At 44.2% G+C, this 25350-nt stretch overlaps 1 protein-coding gene across 1 annotated transcript in view; it reads left to right on the top strand.

Annotated features, from left to right (window-relative positions):
• Positions 1-24062, top strand: part of ZFHX3 (zinc finger homeobox 3) — a 199509-nt gene extending 175447 nt beyond the window's left edge. Inside the window, 2 exon segments of the mRNA XM_051974700.1 lie at positions 1-3313; positions 17646-24062. Of these exon segments, the coding sequence (XP_051830660.1) occupies positions 1-3313; positions 17646-19534 (5202 nt within the window). The 3' untranslated portion in view covers positions 19535-24062.
• The last annotated feature ends 1288 nt before the right edge of the window (positions 24063-25350 follow it).

The following is a 25350-nucleotide window of genomic DNA, read 5'->3' as shown; positions in this document are numbered from 1 at the left end:
CCCCCGCCCCCGCCGCCGCCCCCGCCCCCGCCGCTCCCCGTGGCGCCACCCCAGCCGGCCTCCACCCCCACTCTCCCCACGCCCGCTCCTCCCATCACTTCTCCCACCATCGCCCCGGCCCAGCCCTCCGTGCCGCTCACGCAGCTCTCCATGCCCATGGAGCTGCCCATCTTCTCGCCGCTCATGATGCAAACCATGCCCCTGCAGACGTTGCCAGCCCAGTTGCCCCCTCAGCTCGGTCCGGTCGACCCTCTGCCCGCCGACCTGGCTCAGCTTTACCAGCATCAGCTCAACCCCAGCCTGCTCCAGCAGCAGAACAAGAGGCCCCGCACCAGAATCACGGACGACCAGCTCCGCGTCCTCCGGCAGTATTTTGACATCAACAACTCCCCCAGTGAGGAACAGATCAAAGAGATGGCCGACAAGTCCGGATTGCCCCAGAAGGTGATCAAGCACTGGTTCAGAAATACCCTGTTCAAGGAGCGCCAGCGCAACAAGGACTCGCCCTACAACTTCAGCAACCCCCCCATCACGAGCCTGGAAGAACTCAAGATCGACTCGCGGCCACCTTCGCCGGAACCCCAGAAACACGAGTACTGGGGGAGCAAGAGGTCATCCAGGACGCGGTTCACCGATTACCAGCTGAGAGTCCTGCAGGATTTCTTCGACGCCAACGCTTACCCAAAGGACGACGAATTTGAACAGCTTTCCAATTTACTGAACCTGCCCACCCGAGTCATCGTGGTCTGGTTTCAGAACGCCCGGCAGAAGGCCAGGAAGAATTACGAAAACCAGGGAGAGGGCAAGGATGGGGAAAGGCGCGAGCTTACCAATGACAGGTATATCCGAACGAGCAATTTAAACTACCAGTGCAAAAAATGTAACTTAGTCTTTCAACGTATTTTTGATCTTATTAAGCATCAGAAAAAGCTGTGTTACAAAGACGAGGACGAGGACGGGCAGGACGATAGCCAAAATGAGGACTCTATGGACGCCTTGGAGCTGCTGACTCCGACCAGTTCCTCCTGCAGCACCCCGATGCCCTCCCAGGCCTACGGGGCCCCGGCCTCGGCGGCCAACGCGTCGGCTTCCACCTTTCTGCAGCTCAGCGCGGAGGCCGAGGAAGCCTCCGCCTTCGGCTCCAAAATAGAAGCTACAGACGAGAAACCAAAGCAGCCCGAACCTCCCGGGGCACAGCCAAACCAAACCCAAGAGAAGCAAGTACAGCCAAAGCACGAGTCTCAGCCGCCACCGCCGGCCGACCAGCCGGACCAGAAGGGCAACGCCGCCCCGCCGAAGAACCCCGCGCTGCCCTCCCCGGCCCTGCAGCAGCCGCCGCAGCAGGCGCCCCCCGCGTGCTCCCTGCCCCAGTCGAGCCCCAGCCCGTCCTCGCAGCTCTCCCACCTGTCCCTCAAGCCTCTCCACACCTCCACTCCGCAGCAGCTGGCCAACCTCCCTCCCCAGCTCATCCCCTATCAGTGCGACCAGTGCAAGCTGGCCTTCCCCTCCTTTGAGCACTGGCAAGAGCATCAGCAGCTCCACTTCCTGAGCGCACAGAACCAGTTCATCCACCCCCAGTTTCTGGACAGGACGCTGGACATGCCTTTCATGCTGTTCGACCCCAGTAACCCGCTGCTCGCGAGCCAGCTGCTGTCCGGGGCCCTGCCCCAGGTGCCGGCCAGCTCGGCCACGTCCCCCTCCACGCCCACCTCCACCATGAACACGCTGAAGAGGAAGCTGGAGGAGAAGGCCAGCGCCAGCCCCGGGGAGAACGACAGCGGCACCGGGGGAGAGGAGCCTCAGAGAGACAAGCGCTTAAGGACGACCATTACTCCCGAGCAACTGGAGATCCTCTACCAGAAGTACCTGCTGGACTCCAACCCCACCCGGAAGATGCTGGACCACATTGCACACGAAGTGGGCCTGAAAAAGCGGGTGGTGCAGGTCTGGTTTCAGAACACCCGCGCTCGGGAGAGGAAAGGGCAGTTTCGGGCCGTGGGCCCCGCCCAGGCCCACAGGCGGTGCCCCTTCTGCCGGGCGCTCTTCAAAGCCAAGACTGCTCTGGAGGCCCACATCCGCTCCCGCCACTGGCACGAGGCCAAAAGAGCTGGCTACAACTTGACCCTGTCCGCCATGCTGTTGGACTGCGACGGCGGCATGCAGATGAAAGGAGACCTTTTTGACGGGAGCGGCTTTTCCCACCTGCCGCCCGGCGGCAGCGACGGCCAGGGGGTGCCCCTCTCGCCGGTGAGTAAAACCATGGAGCTGTCCCCCAGAACCCTGCTCAGCCCTTCCTCCATCAAAGTGGAAGGCATAGAAGACTTCGAAAGTCCCTCCATGTCCTCAGTCAATCTCAGCTTCGACCAGACCAAGCTGGACAACGACGACTGCTCCTCCGTCAACACGGCCATCACGGACACCACCACGGGAGACGAAGGCAACGCGGACAACGACAGCGCCACGGGAATAGCCACCGAAACCAAGTCGTCGGCGGCGCCCAGCGAGGGGCTGACCAAAGCCGCCATGATGGCCATGTCCGAGTACGAAGATCGCCTGTCCTCCGGCCTGGTCAGCCCGGCTCCCAGCTTTTACAGCAAGGAATACGACAACGAAGGCACGGTGGACTACAGCGAGACGTCCAGCCTGGCCGATCCCTGCTCCCCGAGCCCCGGGGCCAGCGGCTCGGCCGGCAAGTCCGGGGACGGCGGAGACCGGCCGGGCCAGAAACGGTTTCGGACTCAGATGACCAACCTTCAGCTGAAGGTCCTCAAGTCGTGCTTTAACGACTACAGGACGCCAACCATGCTGGAGTGCGAGGTCCTGGGCAATGACATTGGACTGCCAAAGAGAGTCGTTCAGGTCTGGTTCCAGAACGCCCGAGCGAAGGAGAAGAAGTCCAAGCTAAGCATGGCCAAGCATTTCGGTATCAACCAAACAAGCTACGAGGGACCCAAAACAGAGTGCACTTTGTGTGGCATCAAGTACAGCGCCCGGCTGTCTGTACGCGACCATATCTTTTCTCAGCAGCATATCTCCAAAGTGAAAGACACCATCGGGAGCCAGCTGGACAAGGAGAAGGAGTACTTCGACCCGGCCACCGTCCGCCAGCTGATGGCTCAGCAAGAGCTGGATCGCATCAAAAAGGCCAACGAAGTTCTCGGGCTGGCGGCTCAGCAGCCGGGGATGTTCGACAACCCTCCTCTTCAAGCTCTTAACCTCCCCACGGCTTATCCTGCGTTACAGGGCATCCCCCCAGTGTTGCTCCCTGGCCTCAACAGCCCGTCTCTGCCGAGCTTCACTCCATCCAACACAGGTGGGTTCTGGTGCGATCCGAGGGCGCCCCCCGCCCGGCCTTCCCCAGACTGGTCTGCGGGCTGGCTGCTCGGCCCAGGGGTGGGCGGCGGGGTGGAGGAGCTTCTCACGCTGCTGCTTTGCTAGGACCAGGGGCGTTCGGGGCAGAGCTCTCCGCTCGGGCCGCCGGCTCTGCCCAAATGTTTCTCAGCCGTGAAAGAGCCCGGTTATTATGGGCCCGTAGATACCGAAGCAGTACGGAGAGGCCGTTAAGTGGTTTTCCTCACCTGTAGTCCTGAGCCTTTCTGGCAGCCAGCTGAAGAATGTCTCTCCCCAGGAAGACGCCCTTGTCTAATAAGGTCCCTTGCTTCTTAGTCCGAGGCTGGCGGCTGCCATCTTAGAGGCTGTCAGGAATCTTCTTTAAGACTGACTTGCAATTTGACCAAACGCTTCTGTTAGTGAAGGTCGTGAGGCATTTCATGTCTTACTTGTTGTAACACAGAACTTACTGAATGAATATCCCCTAAAGGGAACCCTTAGAGCTGTTCTGTCCCCTATGGGGGGGGGGGTCCTCCTTCCTTTTCACCCTCCTCTCTCTTTTTGCTTAGTAAGAAACATAGACCCTGGGATGGGAAGAATCCCAGTGGGCGGGCTAGTTTGACCCACACCTGGACAGGAATGCTCTGTACGACCCACCCCACAAGGGGTCCATCTGGTCTTGGCTCAGAGAGCTCCAGCAGAGAGGAACCCGCCACCTCCTGCTGCATTTGGGGCTAGCTTTAGCTGTTAGGGTTTACCCTTCTCGGTGGATGTGGGTACGATGGGTGTGTCATGGACTGCCTTGGCAGAATAATGATTTTAAACACATAAAATAAAATCCTCAGAAATACAAAGGGAACCAAGAGTATTAAGATCCCAGGGACAAAAGTTGATGTTCACATTTAGAACACATTTAGGCACCACTTTAACCAGCGCCTTTAGCTCTGTCTTCTAGAGTCAGACAGAAGAAATCTGATCTGTCTTCGATGTGACAGCCCTTCAGATACCTGAAGATGTATGTAATTTCTCCCTGAGTCTTATCTTCTTCAAGATAAATGTTCCCCACTTTGTTGGACCAATCCTTATCTGGCATCCTGGCCACTCTCCTGGTATTCTGGAGGTGATCAGTGTCCTCCCCGGAAGGGGGAGGCCACAAGTGGACAAAGGGGTAGTCTCCCTCCCCCACCTTTTAAAAATGATTCCTCTTTTTAGCTTTTCTGACTCCCAACTCACACTGAGATGACTAGAGATCTTTTCAGATCACCTCCAGGGGTCCTCAAACTTTTTAAATAGGGGCCAGTTCACTGTCCCTCAGACTGCTGGAGGCTGGACAAAACTTTGTTTTGTGGACCTTTAAATAAAGAAATTTCATAGCCCTGAGTGAGAGGGATAAACATCCTCAGCTGCTGCATCTGGCCCGCGGGCCATAGTTTGAGGACCCCTGAACTAACCAAACCTCCCTGCCCCTGTACTTACCAAATCTCCCTGCTCCTGTACTTACAAAGTAGATTTTTGTTTTTTTAAATGTAAAACCAACTCTATTGAATCAGGAAAACTTGAATTCAGGTCTTCCCCATAGCATTTCCTGACTGGCCTTTGCAGGCCGGCCTCTTTGCCTTCACTGCCCCCAGGCAACCAAATAACATCCAAATTGCATCTTTGGGGAAGTTTGACTCAGCAGGTCAGATCCCAGATTCAGACTCATGCTTTCCTCCCCCACACTGGCGATTAACACAGTACCTGGGACATAGTAAGTGCTTAAGAAATGTTAGGTGACTGACTAATCCACACCCTAGTGTTTTCCATTACATTTCCCTCATATGTCTGAGTTTTGTCACTTGAATTTATCTCAATATACAATGCTGCACTCTGCACACGCTACCTTACACTTCTTTTATTTTTGAATGATTGATGTACAAGATACCCTTCGGACCTTAATGTCCCAGTCATGAGTTTCATCCCACCAACACTCAGTGTTAGTTGTAAGATCGGACAAATTTGCCTCTTTGCCTTAAGATTTAGCTGTCTCTCTCTCTCCCCCTCTCCCCCTCCCCTCCTCTCCCTCTCTCTCCCTGTATGTACTGGGTGCCTAGAAGACAGATGCTTTTTGGATTACATTCACCTTTCTTTTTAAATCAAACTTTGTGTACTTATGTATGGATATCCAAGTTCATGAGTTTTATTATTAGTTCCTCCCTTGATTGCTGGTCATTCCTACTGCTATTCTGAATATACTATAGTTTTATTTTTTTTAATTCCCTTTTTGCCCTTCCCTTCCTTGCCAGTTGTAAGACTTTTTGATTTGATTTGAAGGATTCTAGGCAATCACTTTCTTACCAGACCTTGTTAGGCACCATCTGTCCCTTTCTAGCAGCCAGTTATTGCCATATTCTAAGCAGCGGCCTAGAACCCACAATTCCACTCTCAGGTACCATCTTCTTTTTACAATTTTTTAATAATAATAGCTATTTATTTTTCAACATACATGCAAAAATAGTTTTCCACATTCACTCTTGTAAAACCTGTGTTCCAAATTTTTCTCCCTCCCTCCTCACCGAATTCCTCCCTAGACAGCAAGTAATCCAATATAGATTAAACATGTGCAATTCTTCTAAACATTTCCACAGTTATTGTGCTGCACAAGAAAAATCAAATCAAAAGGGGAAAAAAAGGAGAAAGCAAAAAAAAAAAAAAAAAAAAAAAAAAAGCAAATAACAACAAAGGTGAAAATACTATATTGTGTTTCACATTCAGTCCCCATAGGGTCTTTCCTCTGGATACAATTGGTTCTCTCCATCATGTCTATTGGAAAAGGCCTGAATCACCTTGTTGTTGAAAAGAGCCATGTCTATCAGAGCTGATCATCACATCTCTTGTTATTGCTGTGTACAATGCTCTTTTGGTTCTGTTCACTTCACTTAACATCAGTTCATCATATTGCCTATCTGAAAACAGTCTGCTTGATTGTTTCTTGTAGAAAAATAATATTCCATCACATTCCAAATCAGGGTACCATCTTCTTTTTTTTTTTAATTTTTATTTAATAATTACTTTATATTGACAGAATCCATGCCAGGTTAATTTTTTTTACAACATTATCCCTTGCATTCGTTTCTGTTCTGATTTTTCCCCTCCCTCCCTCCACCCCCTCCCCTAGATGGCAAGCAGTCCTATATATGTTGGATATGTTGCAGTATATCCTAGATACAATATATGTTTGCAGAACTGAACAGTTCTCTTGTTGCACAGGGAGAATTGGATTCAGAAGGTATAAATAACCTGGGAAGAAAAACAAAAATGCAGATAGTTCACATTCGTTTCCCAGTGTTCTTTCTTTGGGTGTAGTTGCTTTTGTCCGTCATTTATCAATTGAAACTCAGGTCTCTTTGTCAAAGAAATCCACTTCCATCAGAATACATCCTCATATATAATGATCTCCTGGTTCTGCTCATTTCACTTAGCATCAGTTCATGTAAGTCTCGCCAGCCCTCTCTGTATTCATCCTGCTGGTCATTTCTTACAGAACAATAATATTCCATAACATTCATATACCACAATTTACCCAGCCATTCTCCAATTGATGGGCATCCATTCATTTTCCAGTTTCTAGCCACTACAAACAGGGCTGCCACAAACATTTTGGCACATACAGGTCCCTTTCCCTTCTTTAATATTTCTTTGGGATATAAGCCCAATAGAAACACTGCTGGATCAAAGGGTATGCACAATTTGATAACTTTTTGGGCATAATTCCAGATTGCTCTCCAGAATGGTTGGATTCGTTCACAGATCCACCAACAATGCATTAGTGTCCCAGTTTTCCCACATCCCCTCCAACATTCATCATTATTTTTTCCTGTCATCTTAGCCAATCTGATAGGTGTGTAGTGGTATCTCAGAGTTGTCTTAATTTGCATTTCTCTGATCAATAATGATTTGGAACACTTTCATATGAGTGGTAATAGTTTCAATTTCATCCTCTGAAAATTGTCTGTTCATATCCTTTGAGGGTACCATCTTCTTAACCAGCTATTTACGTAGAAATTTGTCCTTGCTTTTGATCAGTAGCAATGTTGAAAACATCATTTGTACCCCTAAGATCTTCCATTTCTTGCCGAAAATTGGGTAATCTTTAGTAACTCTTTTAGATTGCTCCTGTCATCATTGGTTGCACCCATGTGAATCACCAGAAGCATCTGTAGTCATCTAATCTGACACATTTGTTCACCGTTATTTTAGTGGATCTATGATTTCATTAATGAGCAGGTTCATTCCCTCCTCATCTAGTAGTAGTCATCACAACCTTCTTCTGTATTTATCATCAACAATTCTTGGTCTTCCACAAAGGATCTCCCCAACATGAGAAGCCCTCATCCTTATCTTTTTAGTAGTCTGTGATAACACTCGTTATTTCTCCTTGCTCAGCCCATCTCTCTTCCTGGTCATGTATACCTTGGATAGATCCAGGATGCCATTCACAAGTTCCTTCATTTTGGGTGAAATGCTATACCTGACCAACATAAGCCATGTGTTTACCTGCAATTTTTGATTGATCTGAAATTACAAGTGGATGACAATAATCTTCCATAACTTGCAGGCATAGTGCATTGGCTATTGGCACTGGAAAAAATGGGTTTTTTCTGTCAGATGGTAGTATATAATTATTGAAAGCACAGTTATGTTGATTGCATCCAAATGCAATCCAGTTTGCTCTCTTGTTCCTTTTTCATTCTAGAGCTAGTTCCTTGTTCATTTGCACTACCTTTCCAAGGATGTGTATTGTTAAGCTGAGTAATTAGCTATCCAGCTACCTAATTATCATAATATATGACACAGATATTCTTTATCTACTTGGTTTTTCCTATGTGGATAGCTAGGGTGATTTCTTAAGTAACTTGTGAATTTGATGGGATATCATCTATAGACAAGATGATCTGAAAAACTTTTAGAATCACAACGAACTCCTCTTTGTCAGTTGACAAACATTTATTAAGCATTTATTGAATGCCAGATACCATGCAAAGTACTGGAAATACAAAGAAAAGCAAAAGATAATCTCTCTTCTCAAAGAGCTCACAGTCTAACAAGGGAGATGTAAATAACTGTGCAAAGAAAATTCAGATAGGATAGACTCTGGATGTGATATCCTCCATGATGGTGAAAAATGCCTTTGGCAAACCATTTTCCTATTTAATGCCTTACTTGAAATTAATTATAGAGAAAAACAAGGAGTAGTGTAAGGAATGTTCTTTGAGTCAAGAGAGACCTCAGTTCAAATCCCACCCCTGACACTTAACTAACTGTATGGCCATGGGCAAAGTATGTCATCTCTCTTAGTTTCAATTTCCTCATCTATAAAATGCAGATAATATTTTTATAGTACCTGTCTCATCAATTTACTATGAAGATAAACTAAACTAATTTAGATAGATGTTGATAGATTTCTAGACCTACCTAGATATATATGTATGCATATATATATATATATATTTTTTTTAACAAATATATATCAAGTGATAAAGATTTAGATAGATAGCACTTTGAAATGTATATATTTATCATCTATATGCTATTAATAATTGGCATCCTATAATCATCAGCTTCATTACAATATAATAACCTAATACTTTACAAGTATTCTTTCATTTTACCTTCACAACAATATTTGGAAGTAGGCGGTATTATGATCCCTAGTTTACAGATGAAGAAACTGAAACAAACAGAGATTAAGTGTCTTGTCCAGGATCACCCAGCTAGTGTAAGTCTGAATTTGAACTCTAGATTTTCTGACTCTACTCTGCCACCTATCTACCTATTTCAGTGTAAGCTACTATAATCAAAGGATAGTTGAAGTTTTCTCTGTTGTTTCATCTAAGGAGGAATTGTGGATGATCTTAATCCATGAATGAGAGACCTCTTATTAAAGGAGAGCTTTTAGAAACCAGGTTTTCTAGTTAAATGATGTTTGTTTTGGCAGTGGAAAAACAATAAGCAATGGGATCTTTTATTCTCTCTACCTCTTAGTCACTTCTTTAACAGGGAATAGGTCATCTTTGGATTAAATCTGGCAAAGTTTTAAATGGCATGTAAACCCAGGTTTCCTTTCCTGCCTCAAAAAATAAAAATTAAAAATACTCCAAATGAAGTGAAAAGAGGAGCCTGAATGAAAAGAATGAATGAATGAATGAATGAAAAGAAGAGCTTACCAAGTCACACTCACAGGAAGAAAGTAAAATAGCAGAGGGCTACTCTATCGCTACCCTGCTTTATTTAATACTCTTACTCTCACTCTGGACCCACATCATAGACTCTGGGATGATCATATAGTTGTCTGGAACAAACAGCAGGTAGGACAGATTCCACCCATCCCCAAAAGTATTCTCCCATTACCCAATTTCTCTCCCATTATCCCTGCTTCATTCTGAACTGTGTGCCTGCTTCTGTCCCCACTGCTTCAGACTCCATGTAGAAATGACTGCAGAGGCAGGAATCTATGAAGTTTAACAGCAAGTAACCCTTGAAAATCTGCCCCGGACATCCACCACCCTGCACCTCCCCCTTTCTGCTCACAGGGCAATGCACAGGTTGTATTGGGAGGGGCTTACAGTGAGCAAGAAGATAATATATCTGCTAAACCTAAGAGCCACCATAACGGAAGACACATCCACACTTACCTAAGGACCTTCACAGGCAATATCATATCATCTATTATAGACTTTTGGGAGTTTCCTTTTGGCATCAATTCAGCCAGACTTCTCCTACCACTCAACAGGTGGAAATTCGGTGAATAAATCACCCAATAGGGAAAAAAAAATAGAGAAGCTGGAGAAATGAGCAAGCAGAGAGAAACTCCTCATATAATAATACAATAGGGTGCCAGTGTGGTTGAAAGACCTAATAAGGGGAATAAGCATTTTTCAAGCACCTACTATATGTCAGGCACTGTAATAAACACTTTATAAATGTTACATCATTTTGATCCAACCCTAAAAGAAAGATACTATTATCATCCCCATTTTACAGTTAGTCAGCTGAGCAGACAAAATTTAAATGACTTACCCAGAATCATATGGCTAGTGTCTTGAGGGTAGAACTGAACTCTTGATGCCAGGCCTAGTATTCAGTACTTCTAATAGAGACAATCGAAGAGGTAAGGAGTAAAATTAGTGATCCTGATTTTTAAAAATCATGAGACTAGATGTCTTAGAACATATACCAGAAATCCTTAACAAAACAGTGGATGCTCTTGGGAGTGAAGGGAAATAAATGGATGAAATGGAAATAAAAAAGTAAGTGGCACAAGAAACAGAGTTAAACACCAAAATTGGAAGAGCATATATTAATCTACTATCAAAACCAATCATCTGGAAAATAAGGCCCAAATAAATTGATTTAATAGTCACCAGGCTCATAACAGAGAATTTTGAAACAAAAAATCTGAATATCATATTTCAAGAAATTGAAAATAATTGTCCTAGAAATATTGGAACCAGAGAACAAAAGTACACTACTACACAACCCATAACACTGCCAGAGAGAAACATTACATATAACATGCTCAGAAATGCAAATGTCATGCTTAAGCATTTCCAGATAGAAGAAAAATATTACAAGCAGCTGGTAAGAATTCGATTACATTGTGTCAGTAATGACAAAGGAAAGGAAATATTATAACATTGTATACCAAAAATCAAATGAATGTGGCTTTTCCCTAGGAATCCTGTAAATTTGAGCATAATCCTACATGGAAAAAAATGCTTTTAACAGTAATTTTCAAACATTCCTGTTGAGAAAACTCAGAGTTCAGCAAAGTTTTCAAAAGGCAAACCAGCAGGTGAAAGATGAGAAATATGTGAACTTCATCCCAGAAAGCTTTTCAAAAGAAGCAAGTTCCATTTATTCCCTCTAGAAAATATGGAAAGTATAAATTAGACTACAAATCAGTAAGCAAATGCCAAATTGCCCCCTTGTCAAACTGTCCAAACTATATAACATTTTGTAGAGATATGAAATGAGTGTAATCATCCAAGGTAGCTAAAAATATGCTTTTTTTTACTTGGTATTATTCATTTGTTTAACAGTCAACAAATAAAACAGTGCCCTCTTTCAGAATAATATTAGGCTAAGAACTTTTGAGAAATCTGGAAATGGGGGGGAAAAAGAAGAGTTTTTTGGTGATTGTGATCAGGAAAGGCCCATAATATATTACTGAATGGCCTCATAGTTAGAGCAACTACTTATAAGAGGACACAATTTTCATTCAGGAATGCCAGAGGCTTTCATTGTGATCTTATTATTTTATGACTCCAGTCAGAACTACAGAATTTGAATGAGAAAATCCCTTCATTTTATAGATAAATTGCAATCCAAATAATAAAAGCAGCTTGCCTTGGTGCATACCGGAAGCACCTGGCAGTTGTCTTAAACCTAAAGATTTTTCCCTTACAGTAAGCTGCCCATGAGAGAACCTGGCAAAAGCTATCACTAAACAGTATGAGATCTGTACAAAATAAGTGGTATGAGCTGGCACTTACAGCATTTGCAAGAGGTATTTGTAGAAAAGAGATTGGGATGATTTCCAGTGGCCCAGGAAATTTACCCTGGGCCTTGAAGCATAACTGGGAACTAAGGAACAAAAAATATTTAACCACTTAGGACATTTTACATTGAAACTGAGGAAAAACCAGTGTTTGCTTTTTTGTTTGTTGGTGCACATATGCCCCAAGCCTCTGTTCTAGGCCTTCTTTACCACCTCCTTTCTCAGTCTCTGCCCTCTGCATCCTCTATGCAGATTGCCATTCAGTGTGTAAGCCCTGCCTTAGGCTCATCTCTAATCTCAAACATTTGGATGTCTCCAGTGATACAGTTCCAACAGTAACTCGGACTCTTCGTGTGCAGAACAGAGCTCTTCTTCCTAGGCTCGCTGCCCTGTTCCTAACCTCCCTGACTCAGGCAACTCCGGTCCTTGTGGTTACCCCGACTGGCAGCCTGGCTCGTCTCTGCTGGCTCCGCCTCCGCTGGCTCTGCCTCCCTCATCTTATCCAGTAACTGCCAGGCATTGCCCCTTCTGTTTACATCTCTAATATTTGTTCCCTTCTTGTTGCCCTCCCTGAGACTGATGCCTCAGTTCAGGCCCCTTCCTCTCTTAGCAGAACTGTTTGCTCAATAATGTCCTTATGGGCCTTCATGGCTCAAATCTCTTCCGCCTCCAATTCCTTCTTTGAATGGATGCCAAGTGGTGTTCTATAAGCGCAGGTCTGATATCACAAAGCTCCAGTGGTTCCCTGTTGTCTGTAAGATTATTAGTAATTATAGCTGATGCATATAGCGCTTTAAGGTTTTGCAAAGCACTTGACAAAACTGATTTCATTTGATTTTCATTTACAACAACTCCAAAAAGGTTTTGCAAATGAGGAAACAAACAGAAATTAAATCACTGGCCCAGGGTCACAGAGCTAGTAGGTATCTGGAACAGGACAGAATTTGAACTCAGATCTTTCTAATTCCAGGCCCAGCACTTTGTGCACTATGTTATTTGGCATTTAAAGCATTTCACTGTCTGACTCCAGCTTACCATTCTGTGCCTTGTCCCCATATCTGGAAGGCACCTCCCTCTAAAGCCCAGCCCTCACTGAGCTGTTATTGCCACTCTCTCCCCCCCCAAAAGAATTCCCTTGTATTTATTTTGTATTGTTTTATAATTCTTGAAGTGTTTGTAGTGTTTCTCCTGATAACAACAGTAAGCTGTTTTCAATGGAATGGAATGGTAGTTTTGTTTTGATTTTTTTATCAGTATCAAGTATCTAGCATATAATAGGTGCTTAATAAGTGCTTGATGATTTTTTTTTTTTAGTAATTTGCCAAGTATAAAACAATTGTCCAGCAATTAAAACCACAACATGTAGGAAAATGGGCACTCCTATGTAATCAGATATAATCTTAGGCAGCCTAAAGTACTGATACATACTATTAATAAGTGTTAGACTGTGGACAAGTCACCTAACTTTTATGAATCACATACTCTTCATCTGCAAAGTGTAGACAGTAGCATACAGAGGGTTATTGTGGAACTTCAAGGCCATGAAGAGTACAAATGATGAAGTGCTAGCTCTTCCTTTTATTCTTCACATATGCCCCCTTTTTTGGAATGATGGCCACCCAAAAGTCACAGCTCTCACCTTTTAAGTGGAATCGATAGTTTAGGACAGCTTGACCCTGACTTTCACACCTTCACCATCCATTAAAATTGTCATCTCATTCACTTGTCTTTTCTAATGACTCCAGCCAGTGACTGCCTGCATACATAATACACATCCGTTCTGGCAAAGTAGAATATGTAGAGTTATGACAAAGTATTGTGTGGTATTTATTTTTAATATGCTAAAATTAAATTGGGGGGGGGAAGGAAAATCATCTGCAGAAGCCTGCCTTTTTCCCTGTCATGTGTTCAGACACAGGATGCCCTTGATACGTGTGGAGACCATTCTCATAAAGATTTTATAGAGATGAGAAAATAGGAATATAGGTCAATAGTTGCTAATGACTTTCTAATAGCTTCTTTTTAATAATAATGTCATCTCTGGTCTCTGTTCTTTTAGACTCTTCCTTTATTTGATATATCAAGAAACTTGATTCACAAATACCTTGAAAACTTCGAGCATAGATTTTTCTCCCATATATTTAAGTAGGGCTAACCATTCTTTATCCTATTTTCCAAAATACTGTTCCTCTTCTTAAGGCACCCAAATGGAGTGATCCAAGTATCATCAATAGTAAAAGTAGATTACTAAGAGAATAGTAGAAAATCTGTTCAATTTGATGTCTTTCCTAGATCAATTTTCCAGGTTATTTGTTTTTCCAATAAGATATTTCATGTTATCTTCTACTTTATTTTTCATTCTTTTGGTTTTGTTGTATTGTTTCTTGATTTCTCAAAAAGTCATTTGTGTTCACTTTCTCAATTTTTTTCCCTTGAGGCAATAGGGATCAAGTGACTTGCCCGGGGTCACACAGCTAGGAAGTGTTAAGTGTCTAAGGTCAGATCTGAACTCAGGTCCTCCTGACTTTAGAGCTGGTACTCTATCCATTTTGCCACCTAGCTATTCCTCAATTCTAATTTTTTTAAATTTTATTTAATAATAACTTTGTATTGACAGAATCCATGCCAGGGTAATTTTTTACAACATAATCCCTTGCACTCGCTTATGTTTCGTTTTTTCCCCTCCCTCCCTTCACACCCCCCCCCCCCCAAGATGGCAAGTAGTCTCAATTCTAATTTTTAAGAAGTTATTTTCTTCGGTGAATTTTTGTACCACCTTTTCCATTTGCTCAATTCAACTTTTAAAGGAGGTTTTTTTCCCCCCCTCAGTAAATTTTTATGCTTCTTTTTCCATTTGACCAATTCTGCTTTTTTAAGACATTCCTCTTCTCTTTGACTTTTGGTATCTCTTTTACCATTTGACCTAGTCTGTTTAAGAGGTTACTTCTTCAGTATTTTTTTGTTTCCTTTACCAAGTATTGTGTCTTTTTTCATGATTTTCTTGCATCCCTCTCATTTCTCTGATTTTCCCTCTACCTTTCTTACTTGTTTGTCAAAATCACTTTGGAGCTCTTTCATGGCCTGGGATCAATTCATATTTTATCTTGGAGGTTTGGGATGTTAGCACTTTGACTTTGTTATTTTCTTCTGAGTGTGTTTTGAGCTTCCTTGTCACCATAATAACTTTCTGTGGTCAGAATGGTTTTCTGTTGTTTGTTCATTTTTCCAGTTTATTTCTTGACTTTTATGTTAAAGTAGGTCTCTGCTTCTAGGACTGAGAACACACTGTTCCAACTTTCAGGGAGTTTATGCAGCTGAGATCCTTCTGATCTCTGATCTTTTTTTACTACAAGTTTCCAGCTCTTCCAAGGTGATATGATCTAAGAAGTTCATTTACTTTTCTCCTGGCCTGGCTCTGTGAGTGCTATAAGCATTCTTTTCAATACTAGAACTGTAATGAAGATCCTTGCTTCACTGTCAGCTCCACTGTGCTAGTGCTCTTCCTCGTCCTGAGACTACCATCCAGGACTGTGATTTGATCCAAGTATGGGTAAAGCAACAGAGTTTTGTCCCCAGGGCCAGCAAAAAGACTCCTGTATTCTCCTTCTTACCAATTGTTCAACCTTTTACTCTCTGTGGTCTGAGAGTTCTGGAAGTAGCTGCTGCTGATTCACTGACTCCCAAGGCCTGCTTCTGATTTTGGGGGGCTCCTGGACTGTGCTCCACTGTCATCTAGGTGCAACAGAGCTTTCCTGGTGAGTTTCTAAATTGGCTGGAAAATTATTCTACCCAGTTGCCCTTTTGTAGGTTTCTCTTGAAATGCCATTTCAAGCATTGTTTTATGGCAAGATTTTTAAAGGATTTAAATCATCGACTTTTCTTTGCCTTCTTGGCTCCCACATTGTGTATTTATGACTGTTTATTGGGTATTTTAGAAAAATAAATTCCTCTCTTCCTTTCCACATTCCTCTCTTCCCTTATTCTTAAAACAGCAGGTCCTAACCTAGGGTCTATAAACCTATTTTTGCAATATTTTCCATAACTGGGATTCCATGTAATTAGTTTCTTTGATAATCTTATACATGTTTAGTTTATGAATTGAAATACATGATTCTGAGGAGTCCACAGATTTCATTCACCAGACTTCCTACAGGAGGGGTTGAAGACTTCTAGAAAATTTAAGGGCCCCGGCTTTAGAGCAGTTCAGTTCTACCAGATTCTTTAACAAGGCCAGTTGTATCAGACAAAGGCAAGCCTATTAGAATACTATTCATATTCCCCTCTATTTGTCTTCTTTCCCCTAATGTCTCTGCTTCTCTCCTCCTTCACTGTACTTTTCATTCCCTTTCTGATGCCCAGATCTCTGCTAGCTGGAAGTAGAGCTCTTATTCTACAACTCAGTACTGCCCAGGATGAATCAGCATGATTCAGATGAGGCCGTTGGAGAGAGGAAGGAATACGTTGGGGGTAGAGATAGGAAGGAAATGTGGACTGTCCAGTGGAATTGTTTAGCCCAGTGGCAAGGGAATAGGAGTCAGGGCCAAGTTCCAGCAGGGAGCCTGCCCTAAGGTTACTTAAAGCAAGTAACCTTAGAAGTCCTCATAGGCACATGTGGCCTTTGGGATTTTATTGGAAGAGTTCTTCCCCAAGGATAAATTTCTGATTTTCAAGGAAAGGCTGTCTTTCAAATTGGTGGTCTCTGTAATATTGTGTCTTCTAGTGCTGGCATCATCTCAAGTGTTCTTCCCCACTCTTCTGCCAAACCTCCGACCAGAAGCTGGGGTTGGAGTTGAAGTACTTGGGTCTGGAATTGCAAACTAGCCCTTATTCCTGACGGTCTGAATTCTCCAATGAGCTATTTAAACCCATGAGACAAGGTCAAGGGCAGGACCCATTTTTCCTGGATTGCATTGTTCTGTTTCCATTCTCCAGTCCTTCTGTCACTGGCTCCCAATTTCAGCAGCAGTATGGGGGGATCAAGGTTAAAGGCTTGCATAGAGCCTACCACAATCAGGCTAAAAAGCTGTGTGATGACCACAGGAGTTTCTGGCCTCCTCTCTCTTCCATACTCACCAGCTCATGAGCTTGGCCGTGACATCCTGGGGCTGAAATTGCACCGTCTTAGTGCCTTGGTCCAACCAACAGACCCTCGAAAGCAGCAAGGCTGTGGGCTAGCCAGACGGTTACAGTGGGTCACCCAGAAGCTAGTGGTCTCGCACTCCAGGCAGGCTATTGGGCAGTCGTGTAATTTACTATGGAGTTGATTTGTCCGGAACCTTTCCTTCTGGAAGAGGGCCAAAAGAACATCACTTGGAGTCAAATGTGTCCAACTGGCTGCTCAGACCAGTCTGAGCTCAGAGTGTCCCTGCACAAGTCAGGCACAAATAGACCCCTAAGTTGTCATGTCTTGAGTTTCTTCTGAGCTGCTTCCATTCTGCATTGCTCCTGGAGCACAGCACCTCCGGGATAAGGGCACCCCCATAGCGGTCCTGTGCTAGGGTCTCCCAGCCATGAAGTCCATTCTGAGGTAGGAAAGGAAGCAAAGGCTACTTGGGCTGCTAACAGCCTGCCCTTTTCGGGACTAAATGTTGGGACCAAAAGCTGTTTTTCCCTGTAACATCCCTCAGTGTGGTGGCTGTGGTGGCAGTGAGGGTAGGCAGGCCCCCGAGGCCTCGGCTTGTACCCCTTGCCGCAGACAGCCATCCGTTTGACCCATCTTCTGGTTATTTCCACCCTAGCTCACGGCCTCATTTCATTTTGTCTCCATATTTTTTAGCTTTAACTTCTCCCAAACCGAACCTGATGGGTCTGCCCGGCACGACGGTCCCTTCACCTGGCCTTCCGACATCTGGATTACCAAATAAACAGTCGTCAGCCTCGCTGAGCTCCCCGACCCCAGCACAAGCCACGATGGCGATGACCCCGCAACAACCCCCCCAGCCCCAGCAGCAGCAGCAGCCGCCGCCCCCGGTGCAGCAGCAGCAGCAGCAGCCACCCACGCAGCAGCAGCAGCCACCACCCACGCAGCAGCAGCAGCCACCTCCGCAGCCGCCGCCTCTGCAGCAGCAGCAGCAGCAGCAGCGAAAGGACAAGGAAGTAGAGAAAATTAAAGAAAAAGAAAAGGCACATAAAGGGAAAGGGGAGACCCTGGCGGGCCCCAAGAAGGACAAAGGAGAGGCCCCCGCAGCCACCCTCTCTGCCCCGTTACCCACAATGGAGTACGCGGTGGACCCGACGCAGCTGCAGGCCCTGCAGGCAGCCTTGACCTCGGACCCCACCGCTTTGCTCACCAGCCAGTTCCTTCCTTACTTCGTCCCCGGCTTCTCTCCTTACTACGCCCCCCAGATCCCGGGCGCCTTGCAGAGCGGCTACCTGCAGCCCATGTACGGCATGGAGGGCCTGTTCCCTTACAGCCCCGCGCTGTCGCAGGCCCTGATGGGGCTGTCCCCTGGCTCCCTGCTGCAGCAGTATCAGCAATACCAGCAGAGTCTGCAGGAGGCACTGCAGCAGCAGCAGCAACAGCAGCAGCAGCAGCAGCGGCAGCTACAGCAGCAGCAGCAGCCACCACCGCAGCAGCAGCAGCACCAACCGCAGAAAGTACAGCAGCAGCAGCAGCAGCAAGCGCCCCAGCCTCAGCCCCAGTCCCAACCCCTGCCCCAGCCGCAGCAGCAGCAGCAGCAGCAGCCGCCCAAAGCAAGCCAAACCCCAGTCCCCCCGGGGGCCGCTTCCCCCGACAAAGACCCTGCCAAAGAATCCCCCAAACAAGAAGAGCAGAAAAGTGCACCCCGCGAGGTGTCCCCCCTCCTGCCGAAACCCCCAGAAGAGCCAGAAGCAGAAAGCAAAAGTGTGGACTCCCTCTCGGACCCCTTCATTGTTCCAAAGGTGCAGTACAAGCTGGTCTGCCGCAAGTGCCAGGCGGGCTTCGGCGACGAGGAGGCGGCCACGAGCCACCTGAAGTCCCTCTGCTTCTTGGGCCAGGCGGCGGCGAGCCTGCAGGAGATGGTGCTCCACGTGCCCACGGGCGGCGGAGGGGGGGCCGGCGGGGGAGCCGGGGGCGGGGCTGGCGGCGGGGGCGGCGGGGGCCCCTACCACTGCCTGGCCTGCGAGAGCACCCTCTGCGGGGACGAGGCGCTGAGTCAACATCTCGAGTCGACCTTGCACAAACACAGAACAATCACGAGAGCAGCAAGAAACGCCAAAGAGCACCCTAGTTTATTACCTCACTCTGCCTGCTTCCCCGGTCCTGGCACCGCATCTACCTCGCAGTCTGCCGCTCACTCAAACGACAGCCCCCCGCCCCCCTCCTCTTCCTCCTCCTCCTCTTCCTCTTCTTCCTCCTCCTCCTCCTCCTCTTCCTCTTCCTCCTCTGCTTCCCCCCACGCCTCCTCCAGAAAGTCTTGGCCTCCAGGGGTCCCTCGGGCTTCGGTTGGGAAGCCCGCTTCTTTTCCTCCTCTCTCCTCATCTTCAACGGTTACCTCAAGTTCATGCAGCACCTCAGGGGTTCAGCCCTCGATGCCAACAGACGACTATTCGGAGGAGTCTGACACGGATCTTAGCCAAAAGTCCGAGGGGCCAGCCAGCCCGGCCGAGGGGCCCCCGGCCCCCAGCTGCCCCCCCCAGGACCCTGGTCTAGCTAGTGTAGGAATGGACCCCTTCAGATTGTAAGCTTTGAAGATGAACAATTTAAAACACAAACACACACACACACACACACACACACACACAAATGAATTTAAATAAAAAAATTAATAACAAACCAATTTCAAAAATAGACTAACTGCAATTCCAAAGCTTCTAACCAAAAAAAAAAAAAAGAAAAAAAAAGAAAAAAAAAAGAAAAAGCGTGGGTTGTTTTCCCATATAACTATCTATGCCGGTGATTTTACATTCTTACCTTTTTTTTTCTTTTACTATAAAATACCAACTCTGTTACATTTGTCCTTTTGAAGGTACTATTGGTCTGGGAGACAGAAGTCCATAGGGCCTCCTCATTGTCTTTGGAGCTTACACCCCCTTGTATATTGCCCCTTTTCAATAACGCCCCAATTGATAGCACAGCAGAGTCCGGCATGCACTGTATGGGAAAGCAGTCCACCTTGTTACAGTTTTAAATTTCTTGCTATCTTAGCATTCAGATACCAATGGCTTGCTAAAAGAAAAAAGAAATGTAATGTCTTTTTATTCTCAGGTCAATCGCTCACACTTTGTTCTGTTTTCAGAATCATTGTTTTATATATATATATATATAAATATATATATTTTCTTTTTTTTGTTCCAGAAAAGAATTTTTTTGTTTGTTAATTTAAAAATGGGCAGAAAGTATTCGAGAAAAAAAAAAAAAAAAAAAACAATGTGAACTGCTTTAGCTTTCTGGGGATTTTAAGGATAGCTTTTCTGCTGAAGCCAATTTCAAGGGGAAAAGTTAAGCACTCCCACTTTTCAGAAAAAATAAAATAAAACACACAAAGAGTGTTGAGGACTTGTAGCTAAAAAAAAAAATAAGTTTTAAAAAAACTGACTTTCTGTATTTATGATAGATATGACCATTTTTGGTGTTGAGTAGATTGTTGCATTGGAAATGAACTGAAGCAGTATGGTAGATTTAAAAGAAAAAAAAAAAAACCTTTTGTGTACATTTAGCTTTTGTATGGTCCAGCTGACAGCTCCTCATTTGATGTTGTCTTGTTCATTCCTAGCAGATAGATTGCAAAATCCGTTGATTCGCCGAAGCTTTTCTCCCCTTTGTCCCTTTATTCCCCCATCCCCCATCCTGTAATCTTCCACTTAAGGTGGCTGCCTTCATTTCTTAGAGGGTGGCTGCATAATTATTTTATAAAAACTAAAGAAAGAAGTTCAAAGGGTTTTTGGGGTCACTAGGATCCTCACAGAATATTTTTGGTTGGGGAGTTGAAACTTTTTAAGGCGTATACATCCTAGTTACCTATGTCTGTTACCTTCGTGCACTTAGCTTTTATTTTTCTTTCCTCTGTTTTTTTCCCCCCTTCTTTCCTTTCTCCCTTTCCTTATTTGGTAGATGCTTCAAAGATTCTTTTCCTAAAAACAAAAGCATTTATTTCTGTTTATGTAATTGGGCTGCGCACTTTTTTTTTCCAAACAAATTTTTGGTTAGGGGTTTGTTTTGGTTTTGGTTTGTTTTGGGTTTTTTTTTTTCCTCTCAGAAAAAAAAAAAAAAAAGAAATTTCATGCTTTAAATAAAATCCAAAGACATACCCTTTCACTGCTGGTGCAGGAAGAGGGGGAAAGGGTTCTTGTTACTTGAGAATTTGTTTCTGAATTAAACAAAACAAGACTAAGTTTAAATAAAGGAGAAAAAAAAAAGAGAAAAAGATTTCCCAGGTTGTTATCTGTGCTTCTTCTGCAAGCAGAGAGGCAGCTGTTAATGACGATTCCACATACCAAAAGACACGTTTTTACTTCAGAGTTTTGTCCTTGTGTTAGGCAGTCTGAGCGGTGAATGATCCAGAAGGGGCAGCCAACCAAGAATCAGATAGCAGTGTACAGAAAAAAACAAAAAAACAAAACCCAAAAAAACAAACAACAAAAGGAACTGGACATAAGGCACTTGTGTTTGTTAATCTCTGTATTCCTGTGACATACAACACAACACAACACAACACAACGCAACACGCCCTTTCTCATCTTTAAAAGTCTGGACTTTGAAAGGAAAACTTTGTGCTGCTAAAAATGTAGATTTCGGAGACAAATAAATGCTTTGCTGTTTCACTTTCGTAGCCAAAAGTCAACAGAAACAATCTCCCCCATCCCACCCCTTTTGCCCCGAAAGTGTGAGATCCTTCCTCTCCTCCTCCCTCACCCCCATCCTCACCTCCCTTTTCTTTCTACTCCTTATGTTTCAAAAGGGAACTTTGAAGACTGTGAACCAGGTTCCATTGGTCTGTCACCTTTCCGGCTGCTTTCCCCAGTGCTGAAGCCACTCATTCATCGGCTTTGCAAAAGACTGGAGCATTCCACGATAGGAAAATGGATTTCATTTTTTTTTTTTTTAAAGCCGGGACTGTTTTTATTTTTATGAGGTTTTTGTTTTTAGTTTAATGAAAGAGCAGATCCTGAACTGTTGTACATATTTCTAACTAGGCTGATGCACAGTGCAAATTCCTTTTTTAATTGTTTTTTTAAGTAGAAAATACTAAAGAGTACCATCTAAATATTCATACCAGTATCCAGTTGTAGCATAAGGTGTCAAAAACAAGTACACAAACCATTTGCTGTTTTAACAAGCTGTTTTCTTTTAACAGAAATTCTTGTATTTCTCCCTGTGTTTGAGATGAACATTTTTTAAATTCTAAAGTTGTACAGTTTTTTGTTTTCCATTATTTTATCTTGTTTGTAATTCTATGAAATATATATATATATATTTTTTGCCATTTAACTGTTGTATGTTACTCTGTGTCTGTATCATATAGAATTTTTTGTTTGTTTTTGGTTCTCTATGTGATACCAATTAACAATTTAACACTAGCTTTATCTGTCAAATTCTGCTAGGTCTCTTCTGAAACTTTTTTTTAACGATATTGCTTGGTAATAGTGCAATTTCTATCCCTCCCCCTCCCCCAACTTTTAATTCATTTCCTTGAATTTTTCCCACCTCTCAGGATTTGGAATATGGGGTGTTTGGGTGCTCTCATTTCCCACCCACCCGAAAAAAAAATAAGATTACATCCTCCCTCTCTGGCAGATGAGATGCTGTAGGGTGATGTTAGGGCCAAGTGTGCAGGCAGGGGATCAGGTACTCCACCTGGTTTTCCCTGGCATTGGCAAATGGCATTGGGGTTGGGGAAGCCTTAACTTCCACCTTATGATTTTTTCCCCCAGATGTTAATGTGACTAACCAAACTTAGTTCAGTCCTAAATAGAGTGCACAGAGCAAATGATTTTTCTTCAGTCACAAGTTGGCACGTTTGTGTCCATTAAGAATTCTCATCTTGGAAGCCAACCCCAGGAATAGCAGAACTGTGATACTTAAAGGTGCTTCTACCCAAGGTGGCTGAGTGACCAGTGTGATTAAAAATACAAAACAAAAACCAGGCAAATTAACTTCCAAATTTATTTGTGAATATCTGGATTTCACTTTAGAGTAGGTTTGTTTTTTGTTTTTCCATCTGGGAATTAGTCCTGTCTGCTGCCTGGTAGAAGGATGTATTATTCTGTTAATTCCCTTTTCAAATTCACCTCCTCCATTTTGTAAAATCCTGAACAACATGGTTTCCATCTTCACCCCAGCCATTAGGATGATGACGCTGGATTGGCTGGGACGATTTTCTCATAGCACCAAATGAATCCATGAAGTTCGCCTTCTTTCTTCCACCCCTCAAAAAAAAAAAAAAAAAGGTGGGAGAAGATAGCCTTCCATCTCCCACATCCCCTCCCCAGGCGCACACCCCTGAACCCTCATAATACAAGGAAAAGATTTAAAACACTTCGCAGATTTTTCGTTTGTTTTTAAATTAAAAGCTATTTAAAGAGATGAATGTGGCCAAAGTTTTACACAATTGAAAATAAAGTAAAACAGTTGGCATGTGTTAAAGAAACCTGAGTTTATCAGGCATGTCAGGAAGATGCAGGAAAGAGAGAGGCAGTAACCCAAGCCAGTGCACTTGATGTTCATGGACATATATTTTTTTTAAATAATAAATTAAATTAAAACATTTTAAATAGAAGCAGAAATTGAGTTGGTTGGTTGGTTTGTTGGCGCTGAGATACTGCCCACTGTGAAACACAAAGCTTTGACTAGTTTTTTTGTTTACTTTCTTTTGTGGGGGGAGGGGGGCAAGTTTGGGTAGGACAGAAACCGTAAATGAACGTTACCCTGAGGTAAAGAGGTATATGAACAGCCTTTGCAATGTACAAAAAAAATAGAGCAAATGAAACCAAAAAATGATGTTCTTGGTGTTTTTCTATAATGTAGTCTTGTTAGCTTTTTTTGTTACTGTAACAATGCTGATCTCGAACTGTACCAAAATACATGGAGACTAACAGAAACAGAAACCACATGGAACTTTCAAAACTTAAAAAAAAAAAATTTGTCACAAAAAAACTTTGTTGTCATAGTTAAGTTGATTGTAGATGGTAATTGAATATACTCCTTTGAAAATATTTCATCAAGTATGTTTCCTGCTCATTGTGATACATTAAAAAAAAATATGAGCAAAAAGCTCTTGTCTCCAATGTCACCAGATGTATCCTCTGGAATGGGGTGGGGATGGGACTGAGGGGACAGCCATGATGCGTGTGTGTGTGTGTGTGTGTGTGTGTGTGTGTGTGTGTAGTGAAATTGATAGGTATACGGATGGACACCCAAGAAGGGATCATAAAGGATGTGTTGACTTTCCCCATCCTCTGGCACTGGGGAAGAAAGTACCAGAGAGTGTGGTTATGGCACAATCCCATTTGTTTAATTGGAAGGAACAGCCCCTCAGACTTGAGTTGTTAGGCGATTGTTTCATTTGACATAAGGAGCGCCATAAGAATCCCAGACCCCTTACTGTATGATGGTAGGCAAAGGAAAACAGGATGTTTTTGGGGAAAAAAACACTTTGCTCAACTTCTATGAAACAAGCTGGATCTAGGGTTAGTAACATTCTTCCCTCTGGTTATCAGAGAAAGGAAGGAAGGAAGGAAAGAGAAAAGAGAAGGTAAGTTGAAGTAGATACTTGACTAGGTTTCCCTTTCTTAATAAAGCCCTGCTTGGTGTACCATTGCAAAACAGAGGTTGGGAAAGGCTAAAATTGGTAATACCAGATTCCAATAGACTAGACCCATTCCTCTTATCAAAAAAATCACCCCTCACAGAAGAAAATGCCTGAAATTCATTAATAAAGAGCCCATCCAAGATGAGACCCAGAGGCCTTGCATTCATTTCTAATTTATAGCTGCAGCTGATAAATAATTTACAAATCTATTGCAGCTGGGATTGGAAGGCCCCTCCAAACACTCTGTGTCCTTGGAAGGGCCGCCATTAGCTGCCCTTGGACAGCAGGGGGCCCTTTCTTCCCTGGGGCTCAGGATTGACCTGCTCCTAGGGGCTCTGCCAGACGTTGCAGTCTTAGTTTGTTTCCTTGATCCTGAAGACAAGAGAGTGGGGAGAAAGGAAACTCTGTAACTCAGGAATTTCATAGGATGTATTTTTTTTTAAGAGCAGGAAGTGAATCTTCAGTCTTACCGGGATCACTGATGGAGAGCTAGAAGGGATTTCAGAGTCCTATTATCCCCACTCGAATGTTAAAGTTGAGGAAACTGAAGTCTTCAGAAATAAAGACCCAAGATCATCCTAATGTTATGTTGCAGAGAGATCAGTTGGAATGAGGTCCTCATCTAGTCCAGGAAACGAAGGTTTACACTGCAGGTTGGGATGAGAAATAGAAGCAGATCCCATGTCTTAATCCCCCCAGTTCAGGGGACTTCACTGAATTATCTTGGCACACAAAGAGTTAAGATTCCCA

This window comes from Antechinus flavipes, chromosome 2 (assembly GCF_016432865.1).
Source record: "Antechinus flavipes isolate AdamAnt ecotype Samford, QLD, Australia chromosome 2, AdamAnt_v2, whole genome shotgun sequence".
NCBI lineage: Eukaryota > Metazoa > Chordata > Mammalia > Dasyuromorphia > Dasyuridae > Antechinus > Antechinus flavipes.
This window is presented reverse-complemented; position numbering and strand designations above follow the sequence as displayed.